The 21,897-nt window shown below is 40.3% G+C and overlaps 1 protein-coding gene across 3 annotated transcripts in view; it reads right to left on the bottom strand.

The window, feature by feature from the left end:
• Window positions 1-21,897, bottom strand: part of LOC113070290 (zinc finger and BTB domain-containing protein 46-like) — an 81,506-nt gene that overhangs the window by 17,378 nt on the left and 42,231 nt on the right. For all 3 annotated transcript variants that reach the window (XM_026243533.1, XM_026243534.1, XM_026243532.1), the window contains exon 3: window positions 1,181-1,450. In XM_026243533.1, the coding sequence (XP_026099318.1) occupies window positions 1,181-1,450 (270 nt within the window). The remainder of the gene's footprint in view (window positions 1-1,180; window positions 1,451-21,897) is intronic.

Raw genomic sequence — 21,897 nt, 5'->3', positions numbered from 1 at the left:
CACACTCATCTCAAATTGCATGTATAAGTGTTCGTATTATCAATATTCTAAATATGCCATCATGCAATTTTGTAAATATTCAAGTATAACCTTCCTCAGGGTGTTCCTAGTGTTGAACGGCACATAATCTCATTAAACAAAATAATTAATTATTTGTTTATATTAAATCTAAAATCATTTTGCATTGTAATTTCTTAACCTATGTCCTTTTTTGCAAGATGAAAAAACATCTATAATGCCCCAAAGTTTCCTTTTACTCATATCTAAAGTTTTCCTTTCCATCAATTAATACATTTTAAAATGTCTGCAAACCTAATTTTAAGACAAACTATTTTAGGGCACACTTACTGAATAAACATGAAGGTCAAAAGACACTAAAGCTTAAAAAGCTATAAAATGGCTGTTCATTTAAAAAGTCTAAAATACATCTAAAGCTGCCTTTAACCACTGAAGTTAACTGGAAAAATCATAACCTTGATTAAACGTGATTCAAAAACGTTAAAGAACTGGCAACCAGTTACAGGACCAAAACATTCCCCTTTCTCTTAATACAAAAAACATTTTAACCTACAATTCTAATGCAGAAAATGCATTCATTACTCAAACACAGTCATCCACACCAACATAGTGTCTAAGACACAGTAAACTAACAGGATTCCATCACAGATGTTACAGATGACACAAGTCAGCAGGAGGATATGTTACTCATAAAGACTTCTATCTACAAGGGCACAGAGGTTCACAAAGACAAACAGAAACCTACAGAAGAGGTTTTTATCACGCAGTGGTTGCAAAAGAGCACAGATGAGTCCCTGTATAGGAAACTCCAAGGTTTGTGGACACATAGCATGTTAAAGTGGTTCTGAAGAACTAAATGACAGCACAGCCTTTACCATTCAAGCAGAACTACATACAAGCTCCTATAGATCCTCTCAAAACATCATTGTATATGGAGGAGACCTACAAAAACCTCAACAGCACACAAACAGCCCAGCTTATAAGGACCTAACACAGAACCCTCTGGTCATAGAGACCTGTCAAAACCTATAGGAGAATCAGTTGCACCCATTGTGACACACAGCATATATTGTTGAAGCACATCTACATCTCAGTGGGATTCTATCAGAACTCTCTATTGGAAACTCCACGAGCGAGAACAGTGGCCCAAAGTGTGACTTACGGGAGAGAGAGTGTCCTCCCTTGGGCAGGTAGTCGAACAGAAGTGGGTTCTCCTCTCCGAGCATCTCTGCCCCCAGAGACAACAAGCTGTTCTTGCTCATGAGGGCGGCTCGCAGGTTGGCCACCGAACCCGCTCTCTCCTGGGCCACGGCCTCATCCCGCTCCCCGGACAGAAACCCACCGTCCCCCGCTGCGGCCTCCTCCTGCTTTACCAGGAGGTCCATGCGCTCGCCGCGGCTGTCGGACATGTTGGGGTCCGTCACTTCTGCACCTGAGAGGAAAGAGAGGAATGTTAATGAATTCTCAAAGACACAAATACACACACCCACATTAGAAGAAGGGCAATCGTCCACTAACTCGTGAGAACAGGTTCAGGCCCAGACCAGAACCTCTGCATGTGTGTTTTATCTCTAAAAATGTGTCAGTTCTTCTTTTATGGCTAAAACGTTAAGCAGGAGGGTTGTGCAAAAATAACAATACTTTCCAATTAATTGGGGCCTTTATTTGACCAATCCTGTATTTCTTTGTAAAATCGCAAGATTGATCTTGTCACTTGACTAAATAAATTTTATGACCAGGTTATTTTAAAGTATATTTCAAAGATTATTATTAATTACCATTTTTTTTTTTACCATCAATTTTTTTTTCCTCAAAACATAACTCAATCTTTTGGTAAAAGACTCCTTTCTGGTGTTGTATGCCAGACTTCTCCAATCATTCTGTCCACATAAAACCTTTTTTTTCCTTTTCATTCTGATAATCTGATTCACTCAGATTTTTCTCACTACATAGAAGAAACTCCCTGTCCCTCTACTAATACATAGCGACTTTCACGAGTTCACGCTTACATTTAATTAGCTGAGGTATGGTACGCGTATTTGGCGTCCTGTCCGGGTAAGGGCTCCGAGCTCGGGAATGGCCCGAACCTAGAGTACACCCCCTTCCCCGTCTATTCATAAAGTGAACTCAAAGTGAGGAGATGGGGTGGAGGAGGGATGCTGATAAACCGTCAATGGATAAAGGTAAGTCAGCGATATTTATACTATGGGATTGATTACTTGATTATTGTCTGACGCGCTCCTCCCGAATCTTGTTAATAAAAATGTAATTTAAACTTGAAACATCCCCAAATGAATCTGAATCAAACTGAATCGAAATAGGAATCAAATCGCATTGAGTTTGCAAAATGGAACTAAACTCTATAAAAAACACAACTGATAAATAAACCATTAAACAAAGGAAAACATTTGATCCTTGCTGTTCAAACTTTTTAAAGTTGGGGGGAAAATGCAAAGTGAATCATTACCTACTTATTCGTTACTTCTTGTCAAATCAGACAGCATAGAGGAGGCTGTCAAAACACACACACACACACACACACACACACAATGATGACTGCTTGGATGTAAGAAGTCCAAACTGTAAGAACAACAGAAAAAAAATGGCAAGATAAAACAAAAATCTTTACCAGGAGAGAAGCAGAGAGTCTTGTTTAGACTAAACTGACAGCCTAAAGGAGAAGAGCTTTTCCAAACAGCTGTCAGTGAAGCTCAGATCACTGGAAGCCTCAAAGCAGCGTGAACGACAGCCCAGCCGGCAAACCGCTTCAGTCATGGCACCGCAAGACCCGCCCACAACCTGCCATACTTCACACCACTTAATTACACCTTACATTAACATGCCATGCTTGCAGAAAATACACATTTACACTCTCTGATGCACACACACACACACAGCTACGCTCTGAAGTGTGTGTTGTGTTTAGTATTCTCTGGGGTCTGGATGAACAGACAGAGAAATGGAGACAGTGTGAGGGGATGAAAGATAATGAGTGTTATAAACCCCTCTATCGACAAACACACACACACACACACACACACATGCTGTAACTTCATCTGAGGGCCTCCCAATGACAAGCACGGCAACTTCATCAACTTTGAGTTTTAGAAGAGGATTCGGCTCATTTTCAGAGAGAGAGAGAGAGAGACTGTGTGTGTGTGTGTGTGTGTGTGTGTGTGTGTGTGTGTGTGTGTGTGTGTGTGTGTGTGTGTGTGTGTGTGTGTGTGTAAGAGAGAGATAGAAAAAGACGCTCATGGAGCACTGACCCTATAAAGATCTTATCTTCTCTTCTGGTGTCCACAGCCTGGAGTTCACAAGAAGGTCACGCATGTGAAGAACCGAGTCTCCATCATTCAAACCTACTCTGGTTACTGTTTCATTTGCATTAACAAGCAAAGCTGGTTTCAATATTTTATTGTTGGAAAATAAGTGCTGTTAAAGCAGATACTGTATTTTCCAATATTTACCTTAGCGGTCTTTTCAAGCTAGACTTTTGTTAGCATGAAGGTCAGTGATAAATAATATGTGTTCAACAGAGTGTATAAAAGAGTATTGTTATTGTTCAAGGGAAAAATAAATATATTTGAAATAAAACATTCTTCTATACTAGTTTTATAAGTTCTGTTATACTAATTTCAACAATGGTTTTGATTTAAATGAAAAGACTGTCATGTGTAACCATCAAGTAAACAGAAGTAACAATTTTCTCACCTTGAATATATGTTATAAAAAGGTAAAAAAAGGACTTAATGTGTCTTGCAGGTCGCCAGCAGACCTCTGCTTTTTTATTTATTTATTTTTTTTATAAGCAGTGAAGCAATTTCTTCATATATTTTAAGAAATAATAATAAATAGCAAATTACTTGAGGGTTTCTTTAATGAGTTTCCCCAATTATAATATCAGTTAAATCACCCTGACATTTTCAACTATAAATAATAATTAAAAAATAAAATGAAAATGGAATGCATGTTAATTGCAAAACAAGCATATTTCAGCTACTGTATGTGTAAATATTTTAAAATGAGCATTATGCCTTTGAGCCATAAAGTCATATGGCCTGATTCACTTTAGAGTTTATTCTGGCCAAGAACCGCCAATTTAGACAGGATCTGGTCTGGTCTGACAAACATGTAAGGCAACCAATCACAATTTGCTTTGTTTTAAATGCTATTTAGGGGCAAGTTTATAAAAAATTTCATTGTTACCATTCAAAGTTGACAGAAAAAAAGAAAACAGGAATTGGAATTTAAGGCAATAGAGTCTGGATATAAACAGTATTGGTCCGAGACTGACTTTATGGAATACATTTAATTTGTCACTATTAAAAAAAAAACTGAATATTTACCTGGCAAACTTTGTTACTTGCAAACATGACTTTGTCTCCCAGTGGACTAGTGCACTCTACTTACAGAAGTTACACAGCAGCCAGCCAATCAGATTAGACCTGGTAGATGTGGCAGTCATTTCAGAATACCACTATGCTGCAAGTCCATGTGGAAAGAACACGTCTAATTCTCACTGTTTGGTTTAATTATGAAACAGAATAAGAGCGAGGATGTGGAAGATGTAGAAATGAAAGAGGAAGTAGAAATGGGGAGGTGAGAGAGAGAAAGAGAGAGAGAGAGAGAGAGGGAGATGTGCACCACTAAAAACAATTTCAAAATGAATTCATCATTTCTAAATTAGAATTTGTGTAATGTATAATTTATGTAAATGTTTTTCATTCATGGAATCTGTGTAGCTGCAACTCTTTCTTTAAGAAATGTTGAATGTGTGTGTTGTGCGTGTGCGTAGCAGAGTTGCCACAGGGGAACATTCCACTAAAACCAGCGGATTAAATGCAATTCAGAGAGGTGTGTGTAAGTCTGTAAGAGGAGAAGTGTGTTAATGGTTGCACCCATCATACAACCGACAGAGCTTAAGAAACAGAAGTTTAATCGAAAATAACGTGTGTGTGTTTGTGTGTGTGCGCGCAATGTATATACATACAATAAATATGCATATAAATAAATAAAAGATGCATATTGTTGTAACTGTGGCTTAGTGGTTAACATGCACACACTGAGCCTTGGTGCACAGGTGGGAAATGTGGGTTTGAATAGTCAATTGAAACTGTAAAAGTATGGATAGTTTTCGCATACAGTTTTCTCAAACGATGCCCATCTTAACTTGCAGTCGGGTTTAAAAAATAACACTAAATGCTATAGGTTATAAAATTAAGTTTGGCTGGTAACTTTATTAGGAAGTGCAAGATATGCATGGTTTAAACTGCAATAATAACGGGAAAGAGATATTGTTGAGCAGAAAAGTGAAAAAAAGGACAAACAGGAGACAAAAATGAGCAGAATGGACATGTCACACACACACACACACACACACACACATACGTGCACAAACACACACAGGCAGAGTTAATTAAGTTGGGGGAGTTGGGAGACTGGAAGTGGGAATTCATTAGATAAGTTCACCCTTCATCTGTGGGCCGAGGCCACAGGAGTCAATCAATAAAATGGATCTGCTGCTCCCAAATGCCCCAAGACCAGACGCCCACAATGTAGAGAGGAGCAAATCGCCCCTTTGACCCCGATTTCTCCCCCCACACACCTGCCCTGACCTCTCGCCCAACACAAACACATTACAGCCAACATAATACTGATGCATGCCGTTATTTTAAAAACCGCATATTCCACTCCGTTGCGCTCTATAATGTTTACCGTTCATTACGTCCCACTCAACGCGAGATAGGGATCGTTCCCAGAGCCGTCATGAGCCTGCTGTGATACATATCGAAATGTACAAGCACACACTCTACACTAATGCGTGCGGAAACCGAAACAGCCTGCAAAAAACACAGTGGTTTGTGTACGAGTTTTCAAGATGATACCATCTCGTATAAAGGCCTCAATAGGTGATTTGGCCACAGAAGGCTAACAAACACATACAGTATAGAAACCTATAGGTGAGTCTCTCTGTTCCAGCAGGAGCACATAGAGCTTGAGCAGTGCCAGTTCTGGTTCATCTGGTACCATTAAACATGCATAAAAGAAATAAACATTAATAAGTACCAGCAAAGTCCACAAACAAGTACAAAGTTATTTATAAAATAAATCAATAATAATACAAGGCATCTCCAAAGCAGTGGGTTTCGAAAGGCCAGGGGAACTCCAGGGTGGCACAGAGGATCAGTGAAACCCCCTAAAATCCCATTTGAAATAAATGTAAAATATTTATCTTATGCTCATGCTCACCAAGGCTGCATTTATTTAGTAAAAAAATCCAATAAAACCAACAATATCCTACAATTGAAAATAGCCTTTTTCTATTTTAATATTTTAAAATATAATTTATTTCTTTGATACTCAAGCTGAAAGTTCAGCAGCCAGTCTTAAGTAATTTACTTGCTTCCCTATTGTTTGAATAGTTTAGACAGAAAATGCATTTATATACAGCAGTCAATGACAATTGTACATGCAAGTGCTGAACTTTATACAAGTGTAGCAGGTAAAAGATTTGTGCACGTTTTATTTAAATAATTGTAGATAAATATTCCACTTCATCCACTTCTCAGTATTCTGAAGTTGCCCGTTTTACTGCATGAGAAACTGCTTCAAGTGATACAGCGCATGAAATCCAAATGATTCACACTGAAATCTGAACCGATTTTTACAAACCCGTTTGGCCAATTCAGGAAAAAGAACCACCCCAAAACAGTGACTCACTTAATCAGCCATCACTTACTCTGATTCTCAACAGAAAACAGAGAAACGTATAGGGTTACGGGCACTCAGTGTATAAAGGCTGGAATACACTACACAGCTTTTAAAAACTGAACAGATTTTAAAACACTATAACAATCATACACTTTCGGACTTTGTAAATGGTTAGAGAGAAAAACTAGACATCACTTAACTGAATGACTGATAAACACACATTACCAGCATTTCAAGTTGTTCCAAACACACTTAACAATCTCACTCGAAAACACTAGAAGATTATGACAAATAAAAACATATGAAACATTTGAAACATATGAAAACATTTGAATATGAAACATTTGATATCCTCTGACTGGATTGGCTAAAAGTCTGAAGGTAAAAAAAATCTGTGTCCATGATACACTACGTGATTTTCTGTGAAATCTGTCAACTCCGGCTGCCCAAAATTAGCAGACTGACTTTCAGCAGCTAGTATTGACTCTTTAAGACTGCAAATTGGGCCAAAAATCTTTGCAAAGAGCCTTAAGAGAGCATTCGGGTATTCACTGATGGCACTAGATATTCACTGTATACTACACTACACAGCATACCGTACTATCAGTGAATGTGATATTTTAAACACTATTTCATTCAATGCACATCATGCAAGAAGCATTTCCTAATGTCGTGCCATTATTACGTCCCACTCGAGACGGTGCGTTGGGATACAGGAGCCATTATTATGCCTTTGTTCCTGATAGCAGCTTAAGTGAATGAGGAACGCTTGTGGAATCTTTGTTCACGTGTGTAATCCGAAAGCTTTAATGGCCACTGATTGAAGTGTTGTGTCACACAGCGTGAGATTACAGTGGGAATAATGGCGTGTATTGTCCCCCGTTCCCCTCATAAGAGAAGGACTGAATCAGTTTGATTCTTTCTTGCAAAGGGGATCTCGGTTTAATGTGGTTGCCATGGCAGCCAGGCACTCTTGGCTTCAACATTTATGCTAAATAAAACACCCTTTTAAGAGTAGACACAAACAGGCGGACCCACGGTGTTGGCTTTGTGTCCGTGCGTGATGGTGTGTGCTTCTGCGCGTGGGCGTCCGCTGGTTCGAACGTATCTGTTTATCGTGTTCTAGAACGTAAACTCTCGGCATGAGAAAATATGCGTTCAGGAACACGACCAAGCGCTGGCGTAGTGGCTCATGTAAGACCTTGTGGTGCGGCATTGAATGCGGGCTTCGTCTCTGAAAGAGCTTTTTGTGAGCGTCAAGAGTGTGTGATGTGTGCGTGTTAATGGTTATTGGAAGGGATGGGGTTGGGCGAATGTCTATTAAAGCACAATCAACAAGAAAAAAACACAGAAAGACTGAGAGAAAAGGGTCAGCTGACAGGGTTTGACCCCGTGACCCTCTGTTCCAGCTGCTGTGGTGATTACGACCCTCCCCGGCTGAAACTCAACACTGTCTTTTGTTTCAGCTGGTTTCGAGGTGTCCCTGGACGCTCTCCATCTCGCACAGGGATCAGGTTTACACACACACACACAGCGTGGAGTTTGTTTCTGTTCAGTGACAAGACACACAGAGAGCTGTTTAAGCTGTCATGTTTAACTCTTATCTAGTACATCGTTACATCAGACACACTCATTAGCCACGATAAACAGCCCCTCAGGACAGCCAATGCACATGTATGTAAGCACACATGCCACTCGTGTGTCTGCGGGCTTATGGGAAGGGAGGGGAAGGTCAGGCCTGCTTCCTCGGCGTGGTTGGACTTTGAAAGGGTAAAAAGTAATTTCCAAGGAATGGAGGGAGGGAGGCACTAAAAAAGCTGAAGAATTCAGAGGCAATTTAAAAGCAGTGTGGGAGAGGGGGATGAGAGGGAAAAAAAACGAAGAAAGAGGAGGCATGATGGAAAGTAAAAGAGTGGTTGTTATTTCTCTCTCTCTCTCTCTTTCTCTTTCGCTCTCTCTCTCTCTTTCGCTCTCTCTCTTTCTTTCTCTCGCTTTTGTTTTTTAGGGACTAGTCGGGGCCACAACCTCCAAGAGAGATAGACAGATAGAGGAAGAATAAATCAAACAAACCCTGAAGGCTTGAAAGGAGGGAGAAAGACGAGAGGAGAAGTGTGGGTAATGATGTAGGGGGGAGTTGAGTGGGCGACGGAGAGGACGAGAGGGTGAGCGCGAGCAGGGGTAGAGGTGGAGAGGGGGAGTGGAGGATTGCAGGGCTCAAGGTAATCTGGGGAGTTAATGCAGCTTATCAAAGTAGAGAGAGAGAGAGAGAGAGAGAGAGAGAGAGGGAGCACAAAGTGGCAGACAGTGCGAGCGGCAGAAAGAGAGAGGGCGTAAGACACAGAGAAAGACAGACGGAGAGAGAAAGGGAGGGCCGGAGAGAGTGGGAGAGAGGAGATCTTGGGGAAAATGGAATGCTGGGTGGAGAGGGGAAGCAAACACGCAGGGCTTTGTGCTAAAAGCACGACTCTGGGGAGGGTGCGACCGACGCTAAATCCAGAGCACAGGCCAGAAATCAGGGTTTAAAGAGCAGGCAACAGAACCGGCCCTTTTTAGACGTCCACTCCGAGAGCCAAACATACGTCCATGAGGTCAAACTGAACCTAATGGCGAACTGAATAGAATTTATCGGCCTAAATAATTCTAATCTCTTGCTGTATTAAACATGCATTACAGCATGTGGCCATTGTTCTGTGACCTATCAGCCTCAGTTGTGTCACTCCTCATGGGATATTAAACTGTACATTGGATGAGCTCGCAAGAATCTGGAAACTGGAAAGTATCTGGATACTTTCTGTTTATGAATACTGTAAATTTGGACACACTTCTCATTTCTTCTCAACAGTGTTTCTGAATGAATTGGTTGAGTGAATGACACAATGACTCACTTCATATCATATTTTATGAATACTGTGAAATTGGACATGCTACTCATTGCACATACTGTATTTTACTTATACTAGAGAAGGCCGCATATTCTTATGTAGACAGTGTTTTTAAGCTTGTTGAGTGAATGACTCAATGACTCACTTGTAAAGACTGAATGACTCAGTGAATCAGTGTTGACTGTGTTTTAGCACAAATGGGTTTGATGATTGATTCATTGATTCGCTCATAAAGATGGCCTCCTTCTGGTGTAACAATGTAACCTGAAGAAACAGTCACTAACAAATTCACTAATGAACATAAATACATGCAAACAAAGATAAGTGGACCTTCCCCTTTCCCTTGTCTCGATTCTCTTTTGGTTGGAGGGGTACGGGTACGGGTAAGGGCCAGATAGCCCTTCAAATGAAGATTTTTTGGGGCCACACTTCAAACGAAGGGGTTTGAATTATCACGGCAACTTGGCTGCTACAGCGATCAAAAAGACACATAAATGTAAGCTTTTTTTGCATAAATAAAGATTTTAATAAAAAGTAATCATATGTTTTATGTTAAATTCAAATGTAAGTTCATATTAACGGTCATGTCACTCAAAGAAATGTTTGCAAAAAATCACTAATATTTGCTAACGTCATATCATTACACACTGCATGATAGTGCCACAGCATATGTCTGGTCAGGGAGATAACTGCTGTAGACATTGCTAATCCCCCCAATAATTAGAAATCGCTAAACCATTTTCTCAAATATTGCGTATGAGAGAGAGAGAGAGAGAGAGAGAGAGAGAGAGAGAGAGAGAGAGAGAGAAAGAGAAATAGAAGTTGCATGTATTCGCGTCTGTTCGTTTATCTTTTTAGAGTGAGTTTTCTTAAAACAGCGATTGTATCCTCTTGTCACTGGAAAATATAATGTAGCGATTCAGTATTTAAACTGTATTTATTAAAAGTCGTGGGGCAGTGTTTACAAGTTTATTTTCTCCTGGATGTGTGAGCTGCGTGATTTAAGATGTGTGTGTGCGTCAGTAAGCAGTTCATTAATACAGAAGGATAATTAAAGGCTCTAATGCACACCAGTATATGTGTGTATTGTAAGAGCTAGACGACGAATGATGACGTGTGACGGCATAGTAGTGGTGTCCCGATCATTAGGGGAATATGTTCTCCCCTACCCCTTGACACTCAGTTTCAAGGGACAAGGGGAAGGGGTAGGCGGAGGGGTAGGGGAAGGGGTATAAAATAGAATTGGGATTGGGCCTTAGTCTCTTACATCAGTGAAAAGTCAGAATATCTTTCTTACAGTTCATTTTAAGCCACGTATTATGTGTCAAATCCTTATAAAGTTACCAGCCAAATGGAATTGCTCCAATTTACTTACACGCCAAAGGCCATTTTACTCACATTTGGCACTTAGCGACTGTTCATTTTGGAGCCTGAACATACACATTACAAACATTTTTCATACAGAAAGTTTCCACACAGCTGTTAGATGCTGGAGTGTGTTGTACCTTTGAGGAATGTCTGCTGACAGACACTTTTGAATGCGGTCAAATTACTGTAAATTTGACAGTAACGGAGACACTGCCTGGTGGTGTATTTCTGTCCAGGCAATTTCCAAGTTTGATTGTGGCTTTAGTCATTTCCCAATCCCATTTTTCCCAGTAGTTTCCCGTTAATCCGTCCTTTACAACAACAACAAAAAAGTGGCAAAGAGCACATAAATAAAAAAAAGTGATCATAAAAGATATGATGTTGATTAAACCCACTTACACCTGGCATTAAAGGGCTAGTTCACCCAAAAATGAAAATTAGCCTGTGTTTTACTCACCCACGAGGCATGCTAGCTGTTATGACTTTCTTCTTTCAGTCGAATCAAGTTGGAGTTCGTAATTACCCCTAACTGCTTCCATTTACAACAGTGAGCACAAGTTAGATTCAAGTGATTATTACATTTTAAATATAGATATTTTTCTCACAAAAATGCATCGATTTGCTACAGGAGACCATTGTTCATCCCCCCGGAACCGTTTGAGCTACTTTTTTTTATTGAAGGGGTGCTTTTTATTTCACGTCTTTTGGACTGAAGCAATGCAACACCCACTGACTGCAATGATAGAGCTTGAAAGATCAAAGACAATTTTTGATATAACTCTGGACTTGTCTGAAAGAAGAAAGTAATATACACATAGGATGCCTTGAGGGTGAGTAAAACACAGCCTAATTTTCATTTTTGGGTGAAATAATCCATTAACATGCAAAATGTGTTAGGTGATAACGGATTATGGTCCTTCCCACATTTTCCTCATTCAATATCCTAACTCAGAAATTTGTCATATTACATAGTAAAATGGTCTGCAAATGACAACTTTTGATTTTGATAATATGTGTAAACCGGGCCTACATGTGTGTGTGTTCCGACTCATCATGAGCTGTATCAAACTTGGCTGTATGGCCATTGTATGCTTGGTATCTTCTGTCTTGGGTGATGAAGAACACAGGAGCCAGAAGAATAAGCTCAGAGAGAGACTGAGAATTAAAATGTAAAGTGGTCAGTACAGACGTAAAGGTCTGCCATGAGAGTGTAGACAGACTCCAGGTATGAAGCCAAATGGAAAGCCTGAGGAGAAATGAGCAGGAGGGAGACGCCAGGTCTTCAGGCGGATAAGATGATCAGACACAGTACTTAATGTCAGATTATTGGACACATGATACAATAAAAAATAAAAAAACCTTGTCGTCAGCAGTGCTGTCTGGCTCAAAAGCCACTCAAAGTTTTAATTAGACCATTAGAAATGATTGTATTGTATGATCTTTCACATTCATGCACAAATTCCCGGTTCCTCAGGTAATTCTGCAGCTGTCAAAATATGCCATTCAACTTCAGCTCCATGTGACCGACATGCAGTCTGCAACTCCACATGGTCAATGGAGCTCCATGGCAACAGGATCTCATGTAGAGGGTTCTACATTTCAACACGACACAGTGGAAGTGAACGCGAGAGCCAGCGATTTTTAATGAGAGCTGATGGGTTTGCTTGTGCTCTCAGAATCTTATTACAACTCTGCATAAGGTTCTGCAGGTAAACCCGCCGCTGTCAAAACACGTCATACAACCTCGCGCAAAAAGCGTGCACCTGCCGCACATCGATATTGGAGCTCCATGGCAACGACATCTCATGTAGATGTTCAACATATCAAGACGGTTCTTAAGTAAGTGGAAGAGGTCAATGAGAGACGCCAGATTGTATGTGATCTGTTGGAATCTTAAAATAACTCTGTGCAAGGTTACTGTGACTGACGCACTGATCTAAAATGGAACAATAAGGAGGTGTTCGGGAAGGGGAAGAGTGGGAAAGAGAAAAGAGAGGGGGAGAAAGTGAAAAAGAATCGGAAAAGTCTTATTCCCTATCGCCAGAGGAGAGTTGGGTTGTTGAAATTAATTGCATGTGATCAAATCAGCACAATCAAGGCAGATTAAGGAGGTGTATAATGGATGGAGAGTTAGAAATTGGGGTCTTATTTAAGCTAGCAGACGTGTCACTTCCTCTTCCACTTGTGTTGGGGGCCACAGAGCTGGCCCCAATGACATGTGGGTAATACGCTACACACAGTTACACACACTCTCTGTGAAGCCTCTTCAGAACACATCAGAGATAATGACAGAGTGAGACAGAGAGAACAGAGCTAGAAAGGAGGGATGAGTGAAAATGTATGACTATAGCTCTGCTCCAGTCTATTGAGCTGCTGTGCTGTCTACTATCTACATATAGTCTATCCACAATTGTAAATTAATTGTTTGCAGGGCTGCACAATTTGGCCAAATATTTTGTAATTATATATCAATATGAATATGCTACTACTACTGCTAATAACAATATATTTCATTATCAAATAAAAATATTTTAAACAAAAAAGAGGAACATTACTATCATAAATTTATGTTTGTGAGGAGCAGAATTTCTGCTGCGTTCCAGGCAGGTTTTTGAGCCCGTAAATCACGGCTTCAAACTACGAATCACCACTTTGTAGCGTTCCAGACAAGTCACGGCAAACTTCCTGAGCGCAAGGAATTGTAGCTAGATTATACATTTTATTGCAAAATTATATTGTCCTAACATCTATTTTTCAATGTGTACCACTTGAATAAAGACTGCATCCGTTGGCAATATTATCCGTAGGGGCTGCCACTGATGTTTCGCGGGCTATGTGACGTCAGAACTCGGAACTGGGAGCACATCGATCTAGTACGAGTTCACGGGTGGGAAGTCACGGGTTTGACTGCTGTTCCAGTGCACTTTCACGGGTAGAAGGTTGGAAAAACACAGGTTGCCTGGAACGCGGCATTAATGTTACCCAAGTCACTGTGAGACATATTAATGTACAAATCACAGACTTTTTAAGATTTGATAATAGTGCTGAGCCATATCAGGATTTTGGTTTTATTCTGATTAATTTTGCAGCTCTAGCAGTTTCTTCTGAGACAACTGATATGGTACTGCAAAAGCAATTCATAGACTCATGTGGAGGAAATGAGAGACACAACACCATATTTAACATGTTAATAAACATACTAATGGCTAAAGTCTGACTGCACTGTATTCAGCACAATAAGACATATGACAAACAGCACATTTTGTATTAGACTATTTCTCAGTATTGAATGTAAAATGTGTATATTTATAGTGAAATCTACTTTCAACTGTCTGCCATCTTGGATTTGTAACATTTTTCACCTTCTCCCATCTTCTTGTTAATGATTAACTTCAGGACCAGCCTTTGCTGTGGCTGTGTGCCTCTGATGCCTTAAAAATGCAAAATACATTAGCTTACTAGATTTTGATAATGACTATAGGAGGGGGAAAAAGAGAACAATATAAAGGGAGGAGCAAAGGAGAAAGACTCAGAGGAAGCATTGGGGACCAGAGTTAGAAAGAAAGATGAGGGAGAGCAGCGGTTAAGATTAGGAAAATAGCAAATGAAGGAAAGAGACATAATTGACCTCATAGTTGTAATTCCTCAGAAGAGAATGAATGGAGGCTGGAAGTGGTGGAAAAATAGAGGGATAGAGAGGATGGATGTGGAGAGAAGGGGGGGAAAGAAATGGACTGTTTGGGAGGACAGTAACGCCCGCTTCCTCATGCGGTCTCAGGAATGCAGGACGGGTGGATCTGAGTGTGTGTATGTGTGTGTGTGTGTACCCAATAGACCAGACAGGAATCCCTAACCCCCACAGACTCTGGAGCCAGTTATCAGAGAGAGAGGGGCCGGGGTGTCCCAACTTTTATCTCTCTTTCTCTCCTATTTTTCTCCTCCCTTTTTTTTTCCCACTTCTTTCTTTTCACATCCTCCTCCTTCTTGCCCTTTTCTCCATAATTGTGCCAGCAGAAAAAAAAACAAGGAGGATGTGGGGTAAAAGAATGAGAGTGAGCTAGAGGCGAGCGGAGGACAAACCTTGAAGTGAGACTGCTTCAAGGTTGTGGTGAATTCCTTTACAAAGCCAAACACAGAATAGAGAAAGACATCAGACTTATCTTTATCCTGTTTCTATAGTGCACTGCCCTCTGGAATACTCAATTCTGATTGGTCAATCATGGCATTCTACATTTTTATTTTTCATTTTTGTATTAAACTATATAACTGACCATTGACTTAGGCAACTGATTTCCTTTATAGCTGTGCTAGTCTGTGCTCTGTTGTCTATTCTGTCTTGCACAATCAAATAATTAATTATAATGTGTCCAAATAATATAATTATTTTAACTCAAATCAATAATTCAGGTCTATTCACTGGAAGTAGGGCTGGGATAAACAATTATTTTTTAAACGATTAAAATAGCGATTATTTTTTTGATGCATCGTTTAATCATCTAACGATTAATTTTTTCAGACCGATTCAATTTCAATTATCTCCCCATTAATTGACTACTAACAATTTATACATGTTGATTTACATATCTGTATGAAAAAATCATGAATTCCTTAACATTGCAATATATGTTTATTGCTCTTAAAATTACAAAATAAAAGACTGATTAAGAATGCATTACTTTGCACTTGTATAGAGATAGCATTCAATAAAACCTTGAAGCCTTGAAAACACATAGCTTACTGAAACAAGCTTACTGAACACATAGGGCCTAGCTTGCTGAAAAAAAGTTCTTCTTTCAGATGAAAATAACAACAACTTGATGTCTAGCATTCAATAAAAAAGGTCACCCAAAATACTTGTTTAGAGCAATTGAAAGAATACAGTAACCAATGTAAACTTGAGGGCTTTAAGCTAATACAGAGAGTGCTCCCCCCCCCAAAAAAAAAAATTAACAGTGGGAGCCAGCAGCCTGTCATGGAGAAAAAAAAAATCTCTGAATGCTCCACGTGAAACTTTGGCGTTCCGCCCTTTTTCTATCGTGTTTAATGATTTTGGTTAATATGCACAAGAGAGAGAGAGAGAGAGAGAGAGAGAGAGCAAGACAACGCTCGTGTAGTTTGAAGACTGTGAGTGCCCGCGCACAGCCGGGGCTCTCTCTCTTACACGCCCTGTCAGGTGCGGCAGTCATTCTATTCTACATCACTCACCGATCAAATAAGGCTTTGACAGCCGCCAAAAATAAAGATCAATGCCGAAAAACCCCTGGATTGGTTATATAACGTTAGACAGAATGTTGATCCGGCCATCGCGTATATTCAGTGCACGTAAGGTAAGCGTTTTGCAAACGTTTTTTAGAGAAAATAAAAACAGGTCGACGAATCAATGCGCATATTTTGCGTCTACGTATTTTTTGCATCGACATCATCGATGACCTCGACGCGTTGTCCCAGCCCTAACTGGAAGTGCTCAATGCAAGAGTTTCTTTGTTTGCACTTTATTTTTTTCATTTGTCTGAAATTAAATATATATATATAAACTGCCCCCATGCCTTTTCCTGATTCAAAACAGTAAGCTTGTTATAATGATTTATAATTTGAGCCAGGAATGATCAGTTCCATGTCTTTCGTCTTTGTGTGGTTATAACATGTAAATTGTAAATTGCAGTAAGGTATTGGGTGTGAAATTGCCTGAGTTGTCAGATTTGTTTGATATTCAGGTGATAAAGAAAGTGCGTTACATTATATCTGATGCATCTCACCCTCTCTACGATTAATTTCAGACCCTCCCTTCAGGATCTTTGTACAGGGTCCCTTTAGCCAAGACTAACAGATTCAAATTTTCGTTTGTTCCATATGCGATTAAGGTGCTTAATTTAAATAGGAAGAGGTAGAAATATAACTTTTATAATTTTCCAATGTGCTATTAATGTTGTGTATGTGTTTGTCTTGAATGTGGTGATATCACGCTGCAGAACAAATTGCCCCTATGGGGGACAATAAAAGTTTTTACAATTACAATTACAATTATAACGTCTGTTAATAACAGGGAAGATCCGGCTATTACAGCACGTCCATTTACTGGCTCAAAAGACATTTTGGATATTTCACTTTTTTTTTTAAATGTATCTTGCCTTTTTAGTAGGGGCGAGATTTGATGTCATTAGTGTCATTCACTCATATAAAAAAATCACCTGAAAACACCACATCAAGCTTAAAACAATAATATTCATCTACACCAAAAATCTGCACCAAAGCCCAACTCCCATAATTACCAAAACAATGCTTCTCCAAGAATAACTCCAAGTTTTACACCTCAACAAATAGAGGGTATAATCTACTATGCTGCAGTATTAAAGAAATATTTTAACTATGTTGACAACACTAGATCTGCATCTTGTTCAAGACTGCAGTTGAGTAACATACTCAGTTACGTCACTTGACAGATAGGCTGCTTGTGAGAGTGGTCCTCGGCTCCCCTGGCCTGGCTCCAGCACAGTTTCGGTGGAAAGGGGTGTGTTTGTGTGTGCGCAGCTCCTGCCGTGAGGTCCTGATTGTTTGGAGTGGAGCTGGTGATGAGCCAGGACCCTCCACACTGATTGCCTCAGGGGAAGGACGGTGACACCTCTCTCACTCTCTCTCACCTCACACAATACCTCTGAGAGAGATTCCTGCTATTTACTCAGGAAAAGGAGCCTTTAACTTCACACCGCTGTCAGAGTGAGCTGGTCCAAAAAATCCACTCCGGTATAAGAGTATTCACGAAGAAAAACCACAATGCTGCTGTTACTGTGTGCCTAAGTTTGAATGTGAATGTGTGTGTGTGTGTGTGTGTTGGTGGGAATGAAACAGAAGTCAGAGAATGCTTCTGACGGTGTGAAGCTCACGCCCAAAGATACTGCATCTCTTCAAGGGCATTCCATCACACACACACACAGTCGCTGCAGTCCATTATTTGAAGGAAAGCAGAAGTGACACACTGAATTGATGGGGCACAATTGGGGACATGCAAGAGATTTGTATTCTCCATGCATTAATACTAACACCACTTTCACACACACAACCACGCATTTACCTAGATATCTACACAAGGACATACTGTAGACTTCACTTGTGTTTATATAAAGCAAACGGTAATGACTACAGATCTGCTTTAAACTCATTTCCATTAAACTCAGGAGTAATTGCTTGGCTACAATGGCTAGTGTAGGAAGTACATAGTTTGAAATCTGCCATTTTCGTTCATGGGTACTTGGACACCTTTTAGACCAGAATTTAGTTGTAAATGTGAAGTGACAAGTACTGTTTTTTCCTTTTAAACTAGTATACCACCCACCCCTAACCTATAACATATTTAAATGCAAATTTATGAAATGCCATTAATGGAGAAAGGTCCTTTCTGTTTCCAAATGTAATAATAATAATAAACACTATGTATGAACCATTTAACAGTTAAAGCACACCCATTTATCTAGATTCTCTGGAAAATTAGTATGAATAAATATAGTTATTCCCCCCACACACATATAACTCCACTGCTGCATAATCACACCTGTTTCTACAGCACATATGATGCGGATAACACGTCTTGCAACACATACCACATCTGTGCACATTAAGTTGTGGTGTTGTAGCTGCAGTTCATGTGTCAGCCATTGCCCACACTCACACACACACAAATAGGAATTTCCCCTTGCACCTTTAACGCCCTCTCCCCTAAACTCCTCCTTATTTAGGAGCAAGGGAGAGCAGGGTGCAGCCATAAGGAGGAGGCGAGGGGAGGACAAAGGGTGGAGGATCGAGAGGAGTTGGAAAGGGTGTGGGGTTGAAGGATGAGTGTGAGGAAGGGAGATTTTGCCCTCCCACGCCAGTTGTGTGTGTGTGTGTGTGTGTGTGTGTGTGTGAGTAGCAGGGCCAATCCGACACACCCAGAGGGCAGCGAACCTCCACATCCTGCCCGGGGCGTCCGTTTGTCCAAACAGCTCACTTCTTCCTCTTCTCTCCTCTCTCTCTCTCTCTCTCTCTGTGCTCAAACCGGTCTGACTGGAGAGTAAAGAGCAGAAGAGGGTGGGGGCTTGTCTATAAAGAACAGAAACCCCCCGTAAAACAAGAAGAAGAAGAAAACGCAGTGGAGTAAAATACAGCAGAAGAAAACAAACAGTAGGGCATTTTCCTGAATGGGGAATTTTGACAGATCGCTGGTGTTCTAACCCTTTTACAAACTCTCAAACACACACACACACACACACACACATGCACCTATTACCCTCTACGTCCATAGCAGTCTGCCCGGAGCTAGTGCACAGACACAACTAGACCAACAGTAAGGAGATCTGAACCGGTGTACAATCAAAGACTTACTCTAGTCTAAACACTGGCCAAACAGAGATATATCCTGTCAGGCCTATAATCATGTCCCAGAACACTCTCCTCTTTCTCTCCTTGTCTCTCATTGATCAGTTTTTTATGGTGGCTATCAACTACAGCCATCACAGACCACTGCAAATCTACTGATTGGGGTGCCCAATCCTTTTCCTAGAGGGCCATTGTCCTTCAGAATTTGGCTCCAGTCTGCCCCAACACACTTGCCTGGAAGTTTCTACTACCTGGATTGGTCCTCCAGGAGCAGGATTGGACACCACAGGGAAATTGCATCTCAGGGACAGAGACCAGTGGTCTCCAACTCTGTTCCTGGAAACTCCCCAATGGTCAAAAACGGTGGGTGTTATATTAGACAGCAACTTGTATTTTGAAAATAATATTTTCCATGTTACAAAAACAGCATTCTTCCATCTTAGAAACATTTCCAAGTTATGGAAGACACCTCCTGTTTCTGATGCAGAAAAGCTAGTTCATGCATTCATGATCTCTAGACTGGACTATTGCAATGCACTGTTAGCTGATTGTCCTGCTTCTTCAATAAACAAGCTACAGATAGTCCAAATGCAGCGGCTAGAGTCCTTGACCATGGTCAAGAAAATATGATCATATTACCCCAGTTTTACATTCTCTGCACTGGCTACCTATTAAGTTCCATATCAGTTACGATTTGTATCGTGAAAAGCACTGTATAAATAAACTTGAATTGAATTGAATCTTTATGCATTCTCATTGCTCCAATGCTACAAGCTTTCTAAATATGCTTCAGTGTCTCTCACAAGTGCCGACAGGCACTCTTCATTAAAAAGGTAAGAAACACAAAAATAACTTTTGAATAATAGCAGGACAATCCCCGTAACCCCCACTGCATCCGGAAATCAGCTTTGATTCTGATGGTGAGCGACCGGAAGCAAAGTGAATTGGAGAATGGAGAATATCCTCCATTAAACAACCCACCACGATACTAAGTGGCTTGTCTCATTCTGCTCCTCTTAAGACATCTATTACTTTGCAATAAGCCAGTTGAGCATGGTATTCCCTCAAACAGGTTAATGAAAGGAAATATTTAACCATGTGATGAAGTGATAAAAAAAGTAAATGACAGAAACATGGATTAGTGTTTATAGTACCAACTGTGCAGGAGAAAGTGGATGGGATCATGAATGATCACGAGTCAAGACTCACCTAAGGTCAACCTTCCAGTGCGCTGTAGGCTATGGCTCTTGCTGGATCCAGTTCTACTTTGTATATCAATCAAATGATCCCCCAAAATAGTACAGAAATGTAAATGTAAGTGCCTTTGTCATACGCAAACTTTAGTTTCAAAGTAATTATTTGCTGGCAGGGCATCTTGTCAGTTTTGCCCCATGGGACTGGGGAGAAGCCCAGATGGCAGAGACGGGCAGTGGGCCATATTGGTTACTGATACAACACAGGTGTTGGAAGGGAATGATCTGCTATAAAAAACTGGAACCATCTACCATCCCTCCATCTCTGCTGAGAAGCTTGGGCATTCTGCTCCAAGGGCAGGGGGTGCTTACATTTTGGAAAATAACATTGCTATCATCGTCATCTTCACTGGCCAAAGCCGAGACATCGTGGTGTGTCCTGGCTTGAGGCACCTCTTGGTTTTAGAAGCCAAAGTGTCTATATATAGTTCATGTGTAAAGGATTCTGGGAGGGGTCGGGTACTCACTGAGACCAGAGCACTGAAGCAGAAGGAAACTCCACCATGAGGAAGTCTGGATTTTTCTGCCCATGATAAAGTCAAGACTGTTCACTTTCAAAGAGACAGTGAGACACACCGGTGGGAGGTGTGGAGGAGTGACAGACATGTCATTTCCAAGCAAAGAGAGCGAAAGAGAGACAAGGACAGTGGGAAGAGCCTAAAAACAGTTAGTGAACCTGAAACCTGAACAACAAAAATAGGACAGAAATAAAGGTTAGATAAATGATAAATTTACCAAGAGCACAAAAAAAGGAAGATAGTTTTCTGCTATACACTCACAGCACTTTACATGATTATTGTCTGAAATTTTTGAGAAATTACTGATTGTGGTAACTGACGGTTTGTCACACAGGCAGTAAACTCACATTAAGTTGGAAAAAACCCCCAGTATATTCCCTTTCAGGATTCAGGCAAATCAGCTGACTTGGCGGCCATCTTGGCAACTCCCTTATGCAGCTAGTGGTTTCGAGTACTACACAAAAGAGTAAAGACTCCGAAACTGTTTGCCAAGCTTATTTTTTTAACTGCATTTGTCAAATCAATACCATCAACACAATCTGACCATGAAACAGTTATAAATGTCCCCTTAGTTCAAATCTAGCTAAAAAAAAAAAAAAATGGTAAACCTTACTTTTCCAAATATTTCCAAATATTGTTCAAATGAATGCACAAAACAAACATGGATTGGCTCTTGTAACTGAATGGCAAGACTTTCAGTCATTTCTTTCATTCCTTTTTCCGTACTTAAACTGTAAAGATGCTATACACTGACCAATTAATACCTAATTATGTGGCCTTGTTCACCTTATTGTAGTT

The sequence above is a fragment of the Carassius auratus genome, unplaced genomic scaffold (genome assembly GCF_003368295.1).
Source record: "Carassius auratus strain Wakin unplaced genomic scaffold, ASM336829v1 scaf_tig00003633, whole genome shotgun sequence".
NCBI lineage: Eukaryota > Metazoa > Chordata > Actinopteri > Cypriniformes > Cyprinidae > Carassius > Carassius auratus.
Note: the sequence above shows the minus strand (reverse complement) of the source record. Positions and strands in the feature narration are given on the sequence as shown.